At 37.1% G+C, this 20471-nt stretch overlaps 2 protein-coding genes and 1 long non-coding RNA gene across 4 annotated transcripts in view; 2 read left to right on the top strand and 1 right to left on the bottom strand.

The window, feature by feature from the left end:
- The window catches only part of LOC139362986 (uncharacterized), a 114323-nt gene that overhangs the window by 53465 nt on the left and 40387 nt on the right, over positions 1-20471 (bottom strand). The window contains exons 4-6 of one of the 2 annotated variants that reach the window (XR_011622780.1): positions 20308-20465; positions 14929-15091; positions 9994-10395 (exon numbers count right to left, since the gene is read on the bottom strand). This is a non-coding gene — a long non-coding RNA (uncharacterized lncRNA). Of the gene's footprint in view, positions 1-9993; positions 10396-14928; positions 15092-20307; positions 20466-20471 lie in introns of those variants that run through there. The other variant, XR_011622779.1, reaches the window with a different exon arrangement.
- Positions 328-1812, top strand: LOC105472761 (keratin-associated protein 26-1). The gene has a single exon (XM_011726287.2). The coding sequence runs from the start codon at positions 612-614 to the stop codon at positions 1245-1247; it is 636 nt and encodes a 211-aa protein (XP_011724589.2). The 5' UTR covers positions 328-611; the 3' UTR covers positions 1248-1812.
- Positions 5078-5850, top strand: LOC139362601 (keratin-associated protein 26-1-like). Its single transcript, XM_071094110.1, has one exon. It carries the CDS (start codon positions 5078-5080, stop codon positions 5711-5713), a length of 636 nt encoding a protein of 211 aa, XP_070950211.1. The 3' UTR covers positions 5714-5850.

The following is a 20471-nucleotide window of genomic DNA, read 5'->3' as shown; positions in this document are numbered from 1 at the left end:
ACAATTCTGAAATAACGCAAATCATAACTTTGAGAAATAAATTCTAATCAAGCAAAATATACTGAAATTGTCCATATTTCTGTCATATAGTTTGCAAGGATTTTCATTTTCTCGTACACTTGCTTCCAAGTTATTTACTTTTGGCAATTTCCAAGAAGAATAGAATTTTTCTTCAAAAAGATTTAACTTGTCACTGTTTCAAAGAAGTTGCTACAACTTTCAAAGAGAATTCTAAGAGAGGAATGTTAAGAATGTTTGTGCAATGGTGGTTATCATTGGAATAAGTACATAGACTTTAAAATGTGTCTGTTTTGTTTGGATAATTTAAGAAGGATAGATCCTATTAAAAAGCAGTCGCATTGGTTTATAGATAGACTTAATCAATGGATGGCATTGCAAGGAACATCCAGTTTTATGGAAGGTGGAAGCATCACTTCCTTGGCTATATATAATAAAGAGTTCTGATGCATCCTCATACAACAAGAGGAAGAGTCTGTATGCAGAAGCACCACCTTCTAGGGATATATAAAGGGTCAAGTTAAGGAAGGGCAGAACAAACTTGAGACACTCGCTTCTTTCCCTCAACCGCAGCCTGCTCTCACAACCTCACTATGTCTTGCCCCAACTATTGCTCTGGAAACTGCAGCTCAGGATCTCTCAGAACCTCCTGCCATATTCCTCTCACCTCCATCGCCCTCTGCCCTACTAACGTCAGCTGTGGAGATGTCCTCTGCTTACCCGCTAGCTGTCAAGACCCTACCTGGCTCACAGACAACTGCCAAGAGACCTGCGGTGAACCAACCAGCTGCCAGCCGGCCCACTGTGAGACCGGCAACCTTGAAACCTCTTGCGGTTCTTCCACTGCCTACTACGTGCCCAGGCCCTGCCAAGGAAGCAGTTTTCTTCCTGCTTCTTCTTTCGTCTCCAGCTCCTGCCTTCCACTGTCCTGTAGACCACAGAGCTACGTGTCCAGCGGCTATCGTCCACTGAGGGTGCTGCTCAATAGTTACCAGCCCCTAGGAGGCTGTGTGCCCAGTGGCTATCGCCCCCAATCCTGCTTCTCCAACAGTTGCCGGCCCCAAAACCTCCTCACTTCTGGATGCCGACCCTCGAGTTGCTTAGCCTATGGTCCTCAAACTCTTCACGTTGTGTCCAGCAGCCTCAGACCTCTGAGGCCTCTGTTCAGTGGTTGCCAACCTCTGACCCATGTGTTCAACACGTGTCGTCCATCTTGCTCTGGACTGTGAAACCAGTAGCTTCTTTGTTCCGGTGAATAATCACTCTGAGGATCCAAAACAAAAATTCAAACTCCATGGACTTTTGCTTCTTTGCTAGTAGCAACTGATGTTTCTTAGTTTTACTGTGCCTCATCTAATGCAAGATGCTTCTGTCACATGTTTTATCTTGCTTTCATCTTTCCTTGGCATCCAAAAATTTAGTTTACAATGGTATTCAATGTTGCTCTGTTGTGGGAAGAATGTATTTGATTTGCACTATAATAAATGCGATTAAGTCTGAATTAAGAATGTGGTTCAGTGGTTTGTGTTTCATGACTTAGTTTTAACACAGAAATGACCAACATCAGTTGCTTTCAAGATGACTGAATTGGACAAGTGATACTCAACCATATATTCTTTTTGACAGTAGAGGGATTGTTTGATGGTTTATTCCTTAAGCTGCTTTTTAGACTTCTGACCCTATGTACTTGAGAGACCCTAAAAGTCCCTGGGGAAAGTTGTTTTGAAAAGGAAAAATTAGGAATGATGTCTCTTATCTCTCTATCCTACTGAATGCACTTCCACCAGAATGTTCTTTCTAATTGCAAACCTAACCAAGTTTCTGCTTAAGCCTTTGTTGGCTTCCTATAATCTATTCCCATAAGATAAATATTCAAACCTCTTAACATGACACCTAGTTTCTCCCACCCTCTTTCTCTCCCGCACCTCTCTGGTTTCATCGTCTTTTGCTCAATATTGCAAATAAGAAAACTAAGCTTCTGCAATCCTGACTTACAAATAGGTCCCCAAACACATGCTTTTTACAATCATCCAGCCTTTTGCATATGTCATCTTTGAGAGCAGTATGTTCTCAGCTCTGTTTTGAAAACTCATACTTGCTTTTAAAAAACACAGTCCAAGTTCATTAATTAATCTTTTGATTTATTCAGAAACAAATGTACTGCTTGCATACTCTATGCCAGGCACAAAAGATACTGACGTGAACAAAACAGTCCTGAACTATGGCAAACTTTATCAGAAGTTATGTGCTATGGGACATGTAACAATTAAAGATACGTTTTTTTCTCTCACTCAACCTAAAATGTGTGTGGGTATATACTTCACAAATTAAAATAAAGTTGTAAAGGCATGAATATTTACCTTTTTGAGGAACTGGAATAGCTAGAAAAGCTAGAAGCTGTATCGCTGTGTAAAAAAGTGATTGGCAGGTGCTCCTCGCAGCTGTTCCCTTTAGACAAGACACACACTTGTGATTCTCAGTTCCATCTTGCCCTAGAGACTTCCTGACAGTGAAGCAGAATGTCAGTTCCACTTACTATCATGATCATGCCGCTGTGGTTAATTTCGTTTTGGTTCATCATTTCCCTTATTCGCTTGTTCTCCTGGATATTTTGAATTTGTGACATCTGTATTCCTTATTTTTTGAAGCCTTTCCCCAGCCCTCTCTCTGCCCCTCACCCTAATCACACATTGGCTGAGCCTGAATTTTATCTCACTCATATGTCTATTGTTAATCTTGTTGAACTGTTATAAAATGCGATTTTAGTTAACATATAACACACATAACTAATTTTTGCATGTTCTTGGACTGTAAAATGAAATTATAAAGTATTTACCCATTGATTTCTGTCTTCTTTTACTAAATATTATGTTTATAAGATTTTTCCATATTGTTATATCTACCAGTAGTCTTTTAATTTTTTTGTGTGCCTAATATTCAAGGTTAAAACACCAAAATATATTTATACATTCTTTTGTTGATGAGCATTTGGGTTGTTTCCAGTTTGGATCTATTAGAATTAGTGTACAGAATATTCTTGTATTCTTGTGCTATATTTTAATAAACATCTGGAGATATTTCTGTTCGGCAATATGTGTAAGGGTGCAAATAAGTTATGTAGGATGTGCTTATTCAGCTCTATTTTATGCCATTACAAAGTTATGCCTTGCGGTTATGCTAACATTGACTTCTACTATCAGAGTATGAGAATTCCAGTTGTTCTACACCCTCACCAACACGTGAAGTTGTCAGCCTATTTACATTTAGCATGTCTTTTTTTTTTTTATACTTTAAGTTCTAGGGTACATGTCCACAACGTGCAGGTTTGTTACATATGTGTACATGTGCCATGTTGGTGTGCTGCACCCATTAATTCGTCATTTACATTAGGTGTATCTCCTAATGTTATCCCTCTCCCCTCCCTCCACCCTACAACAGGCCTCAGTGTGTGATGTTCCCCTTTCTGTGTCCAAGTGATCTCATTGTTCAATTCCCACCTATGAGCAAGAACAGGCGGTGTTTGGTTTTCGGTTCTTGCGATACTTTGCTGAGAATGATGGTTTCCAGCTGCATCCATGTCCCTACAAAGGACATGAACTCATCCTTTTTTATGGCTGCATAGTATTCCATGGTGTATATGTGCCACATTTTCTTAATCCAGTCTGTCACTGATGGACATTTGGGTTGGTTCCAAGTCTTTGCTATTGTGAATAGTGCCGCAATAAACATACGTGTGCATGTGTCTTTACAGCAGCACGATTTATAATCCTTTGGGTATATACCCAGTAATGGGATGGCTGGGTCAAATGGTGTTTCTAGGTCTAGATCCTTGAGGAATCGCCACACTGTCTTCCACAATGGTTGAACCAGTTTACAGTCCCACCAACAGTGTAAAAGTGTTCCTATTTCTCCACATCCTCTCTAGCACCTGTTGTTTCCTGACTTTTTAATGATCACCATTCTAACTGGTGTGAGATGGTATCTCATTGTGGTTTTGATTTGCATTTCTCTGATGGCGAGTGATGATGAGCATTTTTTCATGTGTCTGTTGGCTACATAAATGTCTTCTTCTGAGAAGTGTCTGTTCATATCCTTTGCTAACTTTTTGATGGGGTTGTTTGTTTTTTTCTTGTAAATTTGTTTGAGTTCTTTGTAGGTTCTGAATATTAGCCCTTTGTCAGATGAATAGATTGCAAAAATTTTCTCCCATTCTGTAGGTTGCCTGTTCACTATGATGGTAGTTTCTTTTGCTGTGCAGAAGCTCTTTAGTTTAATTAGATCCCATTTGTCAATTTTGGCTTTTGTTGCCATTGCTTTTGGTGTTTTAGACATGAAGTCCTTGCCCATGCCCATGTCCTGAATGGTATTGCCTAGGTTTTCTTCTAGGGTTTTTATGGTTTTAGGTCTAACATTTAAGTCTCTAATCCATCCTGAATTAATTTTTGTATAAGGTGTAAGGAAGGGATTCAGTTTCAGCTTTCCACTTATGGCTAGCCAGTTTTCCCAGCACCAATTATTAAATAGGGAATCCTTTCCCCATTTCTTGTTTTTGTCAGGTTTGTCAAAGATTCTAACAAATGTTTGTTTTATTTTTAATTTTCTTGATGGTCCATTGAATTGAGCACTTTCTAAATAAAATGTTTCCTGTTTCTTGGCTACAATTTTCAAAGAGAATTCTAAGAGAGGAATGTTAAGAATGTTTGTGCAATGGTGGTTATCATTGGAATAAGTACATAGACTTTAAAGTGTGTCTGTTTTGTTGGATAATTTAAAAAGGATAGATCCTATTAAAATGCAGTCGCATTGGTTTATAGATAGACTTAATCAGTGGATGGCATTGCAAGGAACATCCAGTTTTATGGAAGGTGGAAGCATCACTTCCTTGGCTATATATAATAAAGAGTTCTGATGCATCCTCATACAACAAGAGGAAGAGTCTGTATGCATGCAGAAGCACCACCTTCTAGGGATATATAAAGGGTCAAGTTAAGGAAGGGCAGAACAAACTTGAGACACTCGCTTCTTTCCCTCAACCGCAACCTGCTCTCACAACCTCACTATGTCTTGCCCCAACTATTGCTCTGGAAACTGCAGCTCAGGATCTCTCAGAACCTCCTGCCATATTCCTCTCACCTCCATCGCCCTCTGCCCTACCAACGTCAGCTGTGGAGATGTCCTCTGCTTACCCGCTAGCTGTCAAGACCCTACCTGGCTCACAGACAACTGCCAAGAGACCTGCGGTGAACCAACCAGCTGCCAGCCGGCCCACTGTGAGACCGGCAACCTTGAAACCTCTTGCGGTTCTTCCACTGCCTACTACGTGCCCAGGCCCTGCCAAGGAAGCAGTTTTCTTCCTGCTTCTTCTTTCGTCTCCAGCTCCTGCCTTCCACTATCCTGTAGACCACAGAGCTACGTGTCCAGCGGCTATCGTCCACTGAGGGTGCTGCTCAATAGTTACCAGCCCCTAGGAGGCTGTGTGCCCAGTGGCTATCGCCCCCAATCCTGCTTCTCCAACAGTTGCCAGCCCCAAAACCTCCTCACTTCTGGATGCCGACCCTCGAGTTGCTTAGCTTATGGTCCTCAAACTCTTCACGTTGTGTCCAGCAGCCTCAGACCTCTGAGGCCTCTGTTCAGTGGTTGCCAACCTCTGACCCATGTGTTCAACACGTGTCGTCCATCTTGCTCTGGACTGTGAAACCAGTAGCTTCTTTGTTCCGGTGAATAATCACTCTGAGGATCCAAAACAAAAATTCAAACTCCATGGACTTTTGCTTCTTTGCTAGTAGCAACTGATGTTTCTTAGTTTTACTGTGCCTCATCTAATGCAAGATGCTGCTGTCACATGTTTTATCTTGCTTTCGTCTTTCCTTGACATCAAAAAAAAATTAGTTTACAATGGTATTCAATGTTGCTCTGTTGTGGGAAGAATGTATTTGATTTGCACTATAATAAATGCGATTAAGTCTGAATTAAGAATGTGGTTCAGTGGTTTGTGTTTCATGACTTAGTTTTAACACAGAAATGACCAACGTCAATTTCTTGCAAGATGACTGAATTGGACAAGTGATACTCAACCATATAATCTTACCTGACAGTAGAGGGAATGTTTGATGGTATATTCCTTAAGCTGCTTTTTAGACTTCTGATGCTATGTACTTGAGAGACCCTAAAAGTCCTTGGGGAAAGTTGTTTTGAAAAGGAAAAATTAGGAATGATGTCTCTTATCTCTCTATCTTACTGAACGCAATTCCACCAGAATGTTCTTTCTAATTGCAAACCTAACCACGTTTCTGCTTATGCATTTGATGGCTTTCTATAATCTATTCCCATAAGATAAATATTCAAACCCCTTAACATGACATCTAGTTTCCCCCACTGTCTTTCTCTCCCACACCTCTCTGGCTTCATCCTCTTTTGCTCAATATTGCAAATAAGAAAACTAAGCTCGTGCAATCCTGACTTACACATAGGTCCCCAAACACATGCTTTTTACAATCATCCAGCCTTTTGCATATGTCATCCTTGAGAGCAGTATGTTCTTCAGCTCTGTTTTAAAATGCATACTCGCTTTTAAAAAATCCAGTCTGAGTTCATTAATTAATCTTTTGATTTATTCAGAAACAAATGTATGGCTTGCATACTCTATGCTCGCACAAAAGATACTGAGGTGAACAAAACAGTCCTGAACTATGGCAGAATTTATCAGAAGTTATGTGCTGTGGGACATGTAACAATTAAAGATACGTTTTTTTCTCTCACTCAACCTAAAATGTGTGTGGGTATATACTTCACAAATTAAAATAAAGTTGTAAAGGCATGAATATTTACCTTTTTGAGGAACTGGAATAGCTAGAAAAGCTAGAAGCTGTATCGCTGTGTAAGAAAGTGATTGGCAGGTGCTAACTCTCAGCTGTTCCTTTTAGACAAGACACACACTTGTGGTTCTCAGTTCCATCTTGTCCTAGAGACTTCCTGACAATGAAGTAGAATGCCAGTTCCACTTACTATCATGATCATGCCGCTGTTGTTAATTTCATTCTGGTTCATCATTTCCCTTATTTGCTTGCTCTCCTGGATATTTTGAATTTGTGAATTCTGTATCCCCTTACTTTTTGCACCCTTTCCCTGGCCCTCTCTGTGCCCCTCACCCTAATCATACATTGGCTCAGTCTGCCTTTTATCTCAGCCATACGTCTGTTGTTAATCTTGTTGAACTGTTATTTTGGCATCATTTGAAATGAGGTTTTCATTAACATATAACATACATAACAATTTTTGAATGTTCTTGAACTGTAACATGAAATTATAAAGTATCTACCCATTGCTCTCTGTCTTTTTGAACTAAATATTATGTTTGTGAGATATTTCCATATTGTTACATGTACCAGTAGTCTTTTTATTTTTTTATGTGTCTAATATTCAAGTTTACAACACCAAAATTTATTTATACATTATTTTGTTGATGAGCATTTAGGTTGTTTCTAGTTTGGATCTATTAGAATTAACGTACAGAATGTTCTTGTATACTTGTACTATATTTTAATACACTTCTGGAGATATTTCTATTTGGCAATATGTGTAAGGGTGGAATTAAGTTATGTAGGATGTGCTTGTTCAACTCTGTTTTATACCATTACAAAGTTATGCCTTAGGCTGGGCGCGGTGGCTCAAGCCTGTAATCCCAGCACTTTGGGAGGCCGAGATGGGCGGATCACGAGGTCAGGAGATCGAGACCATCCTGGCTAACACGGTGAAACCCCGTCTTTACTAAAAAAATACAAAAAATTAGCCGGGCGAGGTGGCGGGCGCCTGTAGTCCCAGCTACATGGGAGGCTGAGGCAGGAGAATGGCGTGAACCCGGGAGGCAGAGCTTGCAGTGAGCTGAGATCTGGCCACTGCACTCCAGCGGGGGCGACAGAGTGAGAGTCTGTCTCAAAAAAAAAATAACAACAGCAACACCACCAAAAAAAACAAAGTTATGCCTTGCTGTTTTGCTAATATTGACTTCTACTATCAGAGTATGAGAATTCCAGTTGTTCTACACCCTCACCAACACGTGAAGTTGTCAGCCTATTTATGTTTAGCATTTCTAGTGAGAACAAAAATAACAAATGTTTGTGTTATTTTTAATTTTCTTGATGGTCTATTGAATTGAGCAGTTTTTTAAGACAATGTTTTTTGTTTCTTGGCCATTTACATTTTTATGTGTGTTAAGTAACATTAATGTCATTTGTCCCTATTTTTAGTAGGTTTGTCTGTCTTTAGGATTGGAATAGTTTACATGGTCTAGATATTAACTCTTTGTTGGTTGTACATATTTTGCATAACTTCTTCCATATTATTCCCTGTCTTTTACTCCCTTAATGGTGTATTTAGATTAATAGAAATGAGTCTAATTTATTGATTTTCTGTTTATAGTTAGTACTTTTATCATCCTTTTAAAGAAATCTTTGTTTACCCCAAATTAACAAAAATATTAACTTTAGAAATTTTTTTGTTTTGTTTTCAACATTTAAATACACCATCGATGAATGGTGGGTGTGTGTGTGTGTGGTGTGAGTTAGGGGCCAAAATTTTAGTTGAATCAGCATCATTTCCTAAAACACCCTCCTTTTTCTACTACTCTGCAATTCTGTGTCCTTTTTTTCATAAATACATTATCTTTAAATGGATGGGTCTGTTTCTAGACCCTATTCTGTTCTGTTGACAAATTATCTATTGTTACATCACTAACATGTTTTATTTTGTATTGTTTTATTTGCATTTATAATCTCTCCTCTGGATTTTAAGCCCTTTGAAAGCTGCCTTTAGGGCAGTACCATGCCTAGGCTTTCTGTAAATGTTTATTGATTTGAATGACAGTAGATTGTCTTTTGATTGGATGGTGATGAGAAATTCACATTTTTTCCTTTGAAGTTTTAATCTATGCTATCTTTCCTGAATCTGAGGGAAACAAATGTTTGCTTCTCATTTCCCTGCAGCTTACAAGTCTGAGAGCTAAGAATTAAGGAAAGTTCTGTATCCAATATCCCGTGACTAGACAGGACCTGCTAATAGCTATACCTTCGTTCGTGTGTGATAATTGTCTGTTCCAACTATGTCTGATTTAGTATTTTATTAATTTAATTTCCTTAATATCTGGCACAGTAGCTCTAATTGTTCTTAATTTAGCCACAATCATAGAGATTGTAAATTACTTGTCTGAGATTAATTTCTAAGTTTTCTCAAAGTCCATGTTTCTCTAGTAAACTACATTACAAGTGTAATATAAAGATTTGTTTATTAAAGGGCAATGTACTATCTGATATGTTTTGCCTTCTAGTTGTATAGGTTTTATTCCTATGATGAAAATAAGTGAAGGGTAGGTCTTTAGGCTCCTGTTTTCACGAAAAATTAAATATTCTTTATTAATATTCAAGTACCATTGTGTTCCTTGTGATTAACCTTCTGGATGTAGTCATTTTCAAACTGGATTTTACAAAAGCTGACATCCTTTTGTCAGACTGTAAGCTCAAATAATACATTGCCCTTTTCAGCTGAACTTTAATCAAGAAAGCATAATTCTCTATCAAAAGCAATTATGAAGCATCACTATTTTTCCTTAATTTCAAGATCCGACTCCACATATCAAATACATAAGAAAGACACACAGAATCATCTTCTTCCTTATCTTGATCTAAATGGGTTGAGGAAAAAGTAAACATATATACCTGAATAATTATCAGAGCCTTTAAATCAGTCATACATAAGAAAAACAAAAACAGAGTTAGTCTAACAGATTATTCAGGCATTTTCAGGGTAGAATTTGGATTCTGAGTCTTCTCTCTAAATTTATCTCTGAATAGTCACTAGCCAGTATAAACATTAATTTCATTCTCCACTGAAACTTTATTTTTGCTTAGAGAATTTTTCCAGAAATTAACTAAAGTGATGCCATTGGGGATGATGACTCAAGGAATGTATGGATTTCTGGTTTCAATTCCAACCCGTAAGGAGCTTAAGAGTCACCACCCCTGTCTTACAACAAGAAAGCAATGGGCAACTTGAAAATCAATGACTTTTCCTGAACCCATCAAAGAGCTAAGTCTGGAGGGCAAAATTCCACTCCAAAATCTGGGGAGACAGGTGAGTCTAGAGTCACATCTGGAGTACGCTTTCCTAGAGCAAAAGCTGCTGAAGTCATCATCTGGTAGGAACAATTAAATCATAAATTTTGAGGAATTTCTGGAGGCTGAGTGTGTACTAGCATGTGTATCAAACCCTCCTAGCTGCCACAGTCTTAAGGATGCCTCATACCTCATATACTTCATGGGTTTTGCCTCTAGGGATCCCACAGGTTTCTCATGGAAGAAATCCAAGGATGATGCCCCGATGACTCTGTCAAGAGAAAGGGAGGAATAATCCTAGAAAAGCATGCTCAGAACCTCCTCCATAATAAATCCTTACTCTTCAGGAAAAAAAAGACTTTACCAGGACCTTATTCAATTCAAGGAGATGGTATTTTCCCTCTCCACACCAGACCCCCCCTACTTTTTCTGGCTCACTTAAGTAGAGAGGACTAAGAAATACCAGTGAAGGTCACAGCTCAGGGACACAGGTCCAATAAAAGACTAAGGTTTAATTATAAGATTATGAAATGCTTCCCCTCTCTTCCATCTTTCCGCCTGCACCAGCAAGGCTCCAGTTGAATAACAATGGATTATAGTTGAAAGGGCTCCATGAAGCAGATCCTCTCTAAGGAGGAGTACTTAGGTCAGCTGAAAACCAAGAGGGTAGACAAAAATTAAGGGTACTAGAGAAATCTGAATCCTCTGACACTTACAGCTACAGCAAATATTAAACACAGCCCAACTTCTAGCCAGAATCATTTCAAATCTAACACTAAATGCCAATTTGTCTCAGTTCCTACTACTCAATACAACACAACTTTCAACAAAAAAACACACCAAAAGGCAATGAAAGCACAGCCTCCAAAGTAAAAGCAAGCATACACATCAGACTCAAATATGATATAGACATTGGAATCATCAGACATAACTTAAAATAACTCTGATTAATACATTTAGAGCTCTAACGGGAAAAGTAGATATAATAACATATAAAGAGAGATGGACAATGGAAGCAGGACAAAGCAGCATGGAAAACAAGATCAAAGCAGATAGAAATTTAAAGAATGAATTAAATAAGCTAGAAATAAAAATTACTGCAACATAAATCAGTACTTATTTTAATGGTCTCGTTAGTAGACTGGACATGATGAAGGGCAGAATCAGTGAACTTGAGGCTACGCCAATAGAAACTTCCCAAACTGAAATGCAAAGATTAAAAAAAAAAACAGGAAAACAACAACAACAAACACCAAAACACAGAAGAGGACATCCAAAACTATGGAACAATTCAAAACGTATAATATACTCTTAACTTCAATGTCAAAAGAAGAAGAAATAAGATTGTGAAGCAGTAATGACTGAGAACTTTCTAATTTTAATGAAAAACACCAAACCACATATTCAGGAAGCTCACAGAACACCAAGCAGCATTTTAGAATAAAACAAAAAGATTATTATACCTAGGCATATCATATTCATACTTCAGATAAACAAAAATGATGTGAAATCTTGGAAAAAAAAAAAAGCCAGGGGAAAAATACCTTATCTATAGAGAAACGGGACAAGAATTACAATAGACTCCTTGTCAGAAGTCATGCATGCAAGAAAAGCGTGGAGTGAAATATTTAAAACATATGCAGTGACATGACTACCGACTCATTGTTCCACTTATCATTTAAATCATTAAACTAGTCATTTTCTTTGCTTTTTTTTTGGACTATGTTCCCTGAAATGGTTGGGGGAATCTACTTAAACAGTTCAGATTGATAATTCAGTCAGTGATTCATTGTACAATTTGATAAATGCCACTTTTATCCTTGGAAGTAATTTCATCATGCATAAGCACTCAGTCAGTAATAAGGAATTTCTATTATATGTCAAGCCCTCTTCTACATTCTGGAAATACAATAATAACTCAATCTGGGGGAATGACAAAAAATAAATCATAAATATTGATAAAGAAATATGATAATATAAGAGTATATAAAACAGTATGAAGGGGATACAAATTATATTATAAAAAGAGGGGAGCTAGCTAATTTTAACACGGTTGGGATATTTTCGCATTAACAAAAATTTCATTTGAATCGTATCTAGAAATATTAAAAGGAGAGTGCCCTGCATTCAACCATTTTAGACATGGAAAACAAGATCAAAGGCAGGAACTTGGGGAGAATGCAGAATAAAAGGAACCCAGTGCAGCTAGATGGTAGTGAGTGAAGAAAGAGCAGGATCAGAGAGTTTGCCAATGTGTTCAATACATTAGTCTTTGCCAACAACAGGGTTGCCTCAAATAGTTATGTCTGAAATGTATTTAGCCATCATTGGTTGTTTTCCAAAAGTAGAGTAAGTTCAACAAGATAGACTTCTAATTAAAGATGAGTATTTAATTTTTGCTTGCTATGAATTACATTATCTTGCTTAGATAGTAAGATCCAAGTGGTCCATGTTACATAACAAGACTTATTCTTTCATAAAATTATTCTTTTTTAAATCTTGCAATTATAATTTTTAGGATTTCTTAATCAGCTATTCATCTAATGTCTCACTGGAGTCACTTTAGGCTCTGACCTAAGATTTTGGCTGGTAGTCCTAGTCCATTTTCTATTGCTGTAACAGAAATCTACAGACTGGGCAAATTATGAACAGTAGAAATTTTTATCAGTTCTCAGCTATGGAGTCTGGAAATTCCAGATAGAGGGTTTGTGTCTGATAAGGATCCCCTTGCTGTGTGAAAACATGGTGAAAGCTATCACATGATCGGAGGGAACCAAGGAGCCTGTGAGACAGAGAAAGGGTATCCTGGGGAACTCATTCTTTTACCAGGATCTCACTCCTGGATAATTAAACCACTCATGAAATAACAGGATTAATCTATTTATGAAGACTCTGCCATTTAATCACCACTTAAAGCCTCCACTTGCCAAGAGCATCGCAATGGCAGTTAAATTTCAACATGAGCTTTGGAGAAGACATCCAAATCATAGCACTGGTTATGGATTTTTGTTGTTGCTCTCTGTGATGTACCAGCAGCTATGCAGGGATAAGCAACAATATTTTTTCTCTAGATGTGTTAATATATTCTGTTACTCCCATTCATGAATTTATCTCATCAATGGAATAAAAACAAAAACAGCATATTTTGAACTTTTCAATAAATCCTTCTAAGTTATGTTGCGATAGAAGAATATATAGTCTGTGTAATTCTTAAACCAATAGAAGGGAGAAGCATAGTCCACTTCAAATCATAGAGATGATGTATGGAAGTGCCCTTCACAATCAAGTAAGAAAGCACAGTTACTTTTTCCTTGCAATATGCAAAATCTTTCAAATTTGACACTGATATTTACTAACTTTCAACACAAAGTTCCTCAGCCAATACCTTGTAAACATTTTACTCACTTTTTAAAGCTTAACAAATTATCAAAACATATATTAAGATACCGGAGTAAACCTGATTGCAGGCTTTAAAGGAAATACATAAAATAAAACTTTCTTAATTCTATAACTTTTCAGACATATATTACCATGACAGTACTTAAATGTTTGTGACCTTGTTCAAGGTCTAAGCACTTTTCTTCTCTTGAATTGTTTGGACATTTCTGTTCCTTTTTACTGGTCTTATTACGTTTTTTCATAGGAAATTACTCTTTATATTTTAATGTATTCCTTTGATCAAATAAGCATATGTCATTAATGATATTAATTCTTGCTGACATATTTACAATGGACTTTTTTGTACTTGGAATGCAGATGTTCAAAGTTTGGTTTGTGCATTGAAACAAAAGCAGGTTGTTCTCATACTAATCTAGTTTGTGCTGAGAGATATCTGGCAATGAAACTGGAGATCTACTTTTAAAATACAATTATGTGGCTATTTATACTCTGAGGTGTCTAACAATTGTCTTGATAGATAGCATTAATTAAGAAAAATCCCATGAATTACTGAAAGCATTCATGTCCTATGCATACTCCAGTACTTTTATACTATGGAAAGCAGTAACCTTTTTCAAGTAGGTGAATGCCCTTTATGTGATATCTAGGCCTCCGGCACGACATGAGCAGGCAATTTACTGCACACAAGGCACCTATATCATGTGCCATATACAGAAAGTGCTACTAGTGAGAGGCTATAGGATGAACTGAAAGGAAACCTTCAAAGCTCATATCCCAACAAGGGTGAACTGAGGAACAGCCATTCTGTATAGAGAGTGTAGTATTGACCATGTCATTCTGATAAAGGTTCTTCACTTGAATCCAGACTAACAGGACTGCAAACTGGACATTTGATATACAGATCTTTCAACCAAATGCCGGAACTTTTCAGTATTAGAAAATGAATCCAAAGCTACTTTCTATAGTAATCTAATCTAACCAGATAATGTGTGGCTCCTCAAAAATGTATTTAATCCTCTTTAGTAAATTCTTTAAAGCCCATGTTAAGTTTATCTAAATTTGAAGTTAATAATAAAAACCATATTATTACTTAATGCCTCATTGCAGAACAATCAATAAAGTGTCAAGTTTTAAAAATTATTCTGAGCGAGACTCCGTCTCAAAAAAAAAAAATTATTCTGTGAACTAACGCAATATTGAATAAATTATGGTTTGCCTTCTTAATTATATCTATATTGACCAGCTCTATTACAACATGTAGATAAAATTATTTAGCAAAACATAACATATCCCTTTTATGATAGAAACAGTCACATTAAAATGATTCTATGAAGTAGGTCCACATGAAGATATCGAGCGATGAAAGTTCAATTATGGAAGCTCATACTTTCTTATGCACAAGTACCTGTCATCATTTCTGATGCACCTGCTTCATTTTAATAAGCTGATTATGGACATTGACTTGTACTTTTCTAACTCACAGTTGTACTGGATCACAGGTGTTTTAGCTTTGTATTTCCTCTGCTATTATCTTATTTTTTCATCCAAAGTCAAAAGACATTACTATTCTGTGAAGAAAAAATAAAAAAAAAAATTTTAGTATTTGCATATCTTGGCAGTTAATTATTTATAAATTAAAGGAAGGATACAGGGTTTGCAATATAGGCCACACTCCAGTTAGCGAAATCAATTGCAGGCTACGTTTTCTTCTAAACTCAAATCAGAGCATTATTGCAAATGTCAAAATTGTTTTATTTCCATGACCTAAAAAAATGTAGTGTACTTAATAAGGAATTTTTTATAGAACCTTCCAAGGAGCAATTTAGCCTCACGTAGGCACTCAAGACCAATGACTTCAGAGGCAAATTTAGAGGATACACACACAAAAACACAATATTTTGCTGCCTTTTCACTTCTTCTGTTCCTTTTAATTCCATATACAAGTGCAATCTACCTCTGGCTCCCAATATAAATAGACAATTATCAGATGTAACAATACAGTGGACAAAAAAAGACCACACAAGGAAATGTTATGTGGCCCACACATAACAATTGTCTGTTCCTGTTTGCTCCAGGGACAGTTGTATTGATGAGCCTTCATTCTCCATGAAAATAGAAGAGCACTTTCCATTTTCTTTATGAAATTCTTATTGGTTGATAAATATCTGGTATTGTCAAGTCAGCATGAGCTGTATCTCTAGAGGTGATGATGGCCTGCAAGAAATATCTGTAACACAAATTTATGAATTGATTACAGAACTTTCTCAACCACAGGGTAAAGAGATTGCTATATTTTAAAGCATACTCGTTGCCTTGTTTCCTATAACGAGACCTACACTTCATTACTCTATTTATTATTGGGGTGAAACTGTGAGTAAAACAAAATACTTTCTGTCTCCTTCCCAGTAGTGTGAAGAAATGGCAAAAATGAAGAAGAAAAAGGAAGACAGGGAGAGAGAAATCTTGAAAGAAAAAAAAAATTTTCCTCAGGGATGGAGTCTCATACTATGTTTGCTGAAACACAGCTGAATACCATTATTTAAAATTATATTTTCAAACACATCATTCAGCATCATTTAATCAACAAATACTTTTGAGTTACTGTTATATACTAAGCATTATTCTAGGGGCTGACCACTGTTCATTTTCATGGACACTCATTTTACTGAATCTTCTACATCTATAAACAAGCAATTTAGAAAAATTACCATGTTAATGCTTTGGCATATGGAAGCCACACACTACTAAACCTTTAATCCAATGTGTCACTGTATAATCTAATCTATCTATCAAATGTCGAAGAAGTTTGATATATGTGTGTCGGGGGGAGATCTGCAAAAGAAAATATTTGGTCAAAGTTGCGTAAGAGCTTTCCCCAAGAAGTTTCAATGGAAAATTGTTTCTATCTTAGATCTTTTGGAATGCAATGAGTTTGTTTTAATTTTATATAGGCATACTAATCAGAAACTTTGATGATTGTCAAATGCCTGTGGAATTTTCTCATCCAGTGGATTTCTAACCAGGCTTTGAGATGTATCCTCAAAGTAAATCAAGTTCTTAGGTCCAATTCCAACTCTCTAAATATGAGCCTCTAAGTGATAGGCCAGGAATAGGCTTTATTTTCTTTTCTAAAAATTCACCATATTTTTCGAAGCAAAGTTTTATTTGACAATACAAAATCCCTCAAAACTACTCTTTCTAAAAATGTTTATTTTCTTCTTTTTTTTAAAGAAAAATATCTCTTTTTAAAATCAAAGATACATTTACTGAGTGATATTAAAACTGACAATCAAGATCCACAACTAGGAAGCTAAATAATCAATACAAATATACCAAAATAGAAAGCCTCACCAGTCATCTAATGAATACTTATTAGCTCAATAATTAAATACTATCTTTCACATCAAACTGTCAAAATAGATATGCTAACAATACTTAGTGGTGTTGAGGAGGCGGGGAACCAGATACTCATCACTGTAGTCCAGGTGTGGATTTGGACACATGTATCAAAAATCTTTTAAATATCTTGTGATTTCAATAGATTATTTTTTAATAAAATAATAAACTAAATCAGAATAAACCAGAAATAAGAGCACCCTCCAAACAAATCTTAGTAAATTTTCTAGTTCTCACAAGGATCTATAAAAACATTTGCAAAAATCTCTCAGGACTTTGGAATCCAATTCACTTCAGGTAGGGTTTCAATGAATTTTAATTTTACACGCTAGTTTTTGTTTGTTTGTTTTTGCTTTTGAGACAGAGTTTCACTCTTGTCGCCCTGGCTGGAATGCAATGGTGCAGTCTCTGCTCACTGAAACCTCTGCCTTCCAACTTTAAGCAATTCTCCTGCCTTGGCCTCTGGAGTAGCTGGAATTACAGACACTCGCCACCATGCCCAGCTAATTTTTGTGTTTTTAGTAGAGATGGAGTTTCATCATGTTGGTCAGTCTGGTCTCAAACTCCTGACCTCAGGTGATCTGCCCACCTTGGCCTCCCAAGGTGCTGGGATTGCAGGCATGAGCCCCCACACTGGCCTAGTATGTTATTTAAATGGGTGGATTTATATGGAGATACAATCTGTATAGAATCCTAGAATAAATGATAATATTTTATTTTGAAGAGTTTAGTTTATAAAAAACCCACCACATTGTATACATTTTTTCTCTTTTTGCTGATAAAAAGAACTGTGAGACCTTCAAGAATGAGAAGTCATCTTTGTTTTGCAAGTCACTATTCTTCGGTATGTTGTATCCACCACCTGTGGAGAAGAGCACCTATGTTCCCCTCTTTCTTGCACCATATCCTAAAGAAGGAATTCCATCTCAGCTAGTTATGATTCTGAACATTTCCTGGACATAATGAAAAGAATGAGAGTTAATAGCTGGGACATTTAAAATTATAAGTAAAATTATACAAGAAGGCTGGAGGGCATTTTCATGGACGTCCGAACAAACTATTCGGATGTGAGTGAGTATATGGAACTGCCAGAAAACAGTGAGGATATATAGGAAATTTGCTTAGAAGGTGATGAGCACATTTGAAAAAGCTTCTATACCTCTTCTGAAACTCATGTCTTTCAGCAACTGCTGCTTTGGAAATGAGAGCGCCTGCTCTTTGGGTAGTTATTGCTACATTCTTTTTTCCTGATTTGCTTTTCTCTGCTCTAGAAGAGTGAGCTGAAGAGGTGCCCTCTGCTTACTTAGCAGTTTCCAACCTGGTTCCTGGACAACTGCCAAGAGAACAGTAACAAACCCACCAGCTGCCAGCCAGCCAACTGTGGGTTCAGCAACTGTCAAATCTATTGCGGCCCTTCTACTCATTGTCATGTGTCCAGACTCTGCCAAGAAACTCACTTTGTTCCTGCCACTTCCTGTGTCTGTAGTTCAGGGCATCCACCAACACACACCAGATGCCAAGATTCTCGATTAACAGCTTCCATCCACTGACCCACTTCTCTTGTATCTACTAGATCTTGAACTGTATGTCTGGTAGTGGCTTCCCTTTGACCTATGTCTTCTGTTGTCGCCAGCCATTGACTAGATGCATAGCAGATGCCAACCATTAACCTTATTGTCAGCTAACTTCAGATCTCTGAGCTATGCTTCTGGTGATTTCTAAAGTTTGTGCTCTCTCCGGAGGACCTGGCATTTACCTTCCAGTAAGTTTGGCTAAGCAGAATCAATATTAGGATTGAGATTTCTTGCTAATTATAGCTTGCCATATATCACTTCTTACAAAACTCTTCCAAATAAAACTCTTTCTTTTTGTACAAGTTGTTTGAAGATTCTCCTGGCAAGCACAGTCCCTCAGGTTTTGTTTGTGTCTTCCACCAAGTGAGAAAAGACTTGCTTTAACACCTAATAAATGTGCTTCCTCAGGTACTAAAAATATGACTTTTGTTAATACTTATTTGTTAATTCTAGTAAATTTATGATGCTTTTAATTAATGAGAGAGCTCTAGCTGCTTGATAAAGAATGACAAATGTAACTTGAGTGATTTGCTGACTTCTTCACTCAGCAAGTATTCATTAACTTTCAAAAGTGTGCCAGATAGTGTGTTTTAATATTTTCTCTGGATTCTTCTGGATGTTTCTCTTCCTAAGGCTTTTTCTTTCTTTTTCTCTTTCTTTCTTTCTTTCCTTCTTTCCTTCTTTCGTTCTTTCTTTTCTTTCTTTCTCTCTTTCTCTCTTTCTCGCTTTCTCTCTCTCTCTCTTTCTCTCTTTCTCTCTTTCTTTCAATGGGGTCCCAGTCTGTTACCCAGGCTGGAATAAAAGTGCAGTGGCATAATCATAGTTCACTATAACCTCAAACTCCTGGGCTCAAGAGATCCTCCTGCCTCAAACTCCTGGGCTCAAGAGATGCTCCTGCCTCAGAGATCCTCCTGCCTCCTAATATTGAAGCAGTCATTGACTAGTTGCTAGAGCCATAGGCATGAACCACCATGTGCAGCTAATTTTTAATAATTTTTAAGAGACATGGTCTCACTATGTTACCCGGGCTGATCTCAGACTCCTGGCTTCAAGTGATCCTCCCACCTCTGCCTCCCAAAGCACTGGAATAATAGGCATGAGCCACTGTGCCAAGCCTAAGGCTTTCTTATCATTTATAAATGACTCTGACTAAAGCCACTCAAATCCTAATTTTGAGACTTACATGGGACTAAGTCTAGAAGGGATTAAACCTCATTCAGCAGTGGTTCACAGAGTCCCAGTTAAGACTATGCTTAGGGTTTATGCTACTTTTTTATGGCTCTCAAAGATGGAAAGTAATTATGATTGCATAACCTTACTGATGAATTTTCAAGTGACCACTGTGATTAAAAGCATAAAACTGCTAAGCAAACATCGTGGCATATAGGTGTGGAAGAGCCATTAGTGATTGTCCAATAAAATGTATGTGCAAATTCCTCATAATTAATTAATATCTGTTGAAATTCCACCAACTCTTCTGCAACTAGAAAAATTGTGCTCATTATTTACAAGATGGTGTCCTAAAATTAATGTATTGTACCAGTTACTAAAAAACGTATAAATTCTAGGAGTTAAAATACAAATGCAATGTATAGAGAAGTATACAATGTGTGCAGAGGGTGAAATTTTCCTCAGTACTTTATTTACTCTTTATAGTAAATTAGTCACATGAGTTAGTATATAGTGATGTCATAACAGGCCTATTTAGATTTTCTGGGAAAGCATTAGTTTTCTATAACCTGTTACAGTTAGAAAATTGTGTGTTTTTCAAGTAAATAGCCTCCAAAACTCATAAAGACTTTGAAAACACCTACCAAAGGCATGTTTACAGCTGCTGTTCATTCATAAGAAATAGAGCTACTGAACTGTCATAAATGTTAAATCCTTCTTCCCTTGAATACTGCCTGGTGATATGTCGAGACTGTAATAACAAAGTTTCTCACCATGAAGCCCATTGTCTTTACTTCATTTCCTGAGA

Source organism: Macaca nemestrina, chromosome 4 (assembly GCF_043159975.1).
Source record: "Macaca nemestrina isolate mMacNem1 chromosome 4, mMacNem.hap1, whole genome shotgun sequence".
NCBI lineage: Eukaryota > Metazoa > Chordata > Mammalia > Primates > Cercopithecidae > Macaca > Macaca nemestrina.
This window is presented reverse-complemented; position numbering and strand designations above follow the sequence as displayed.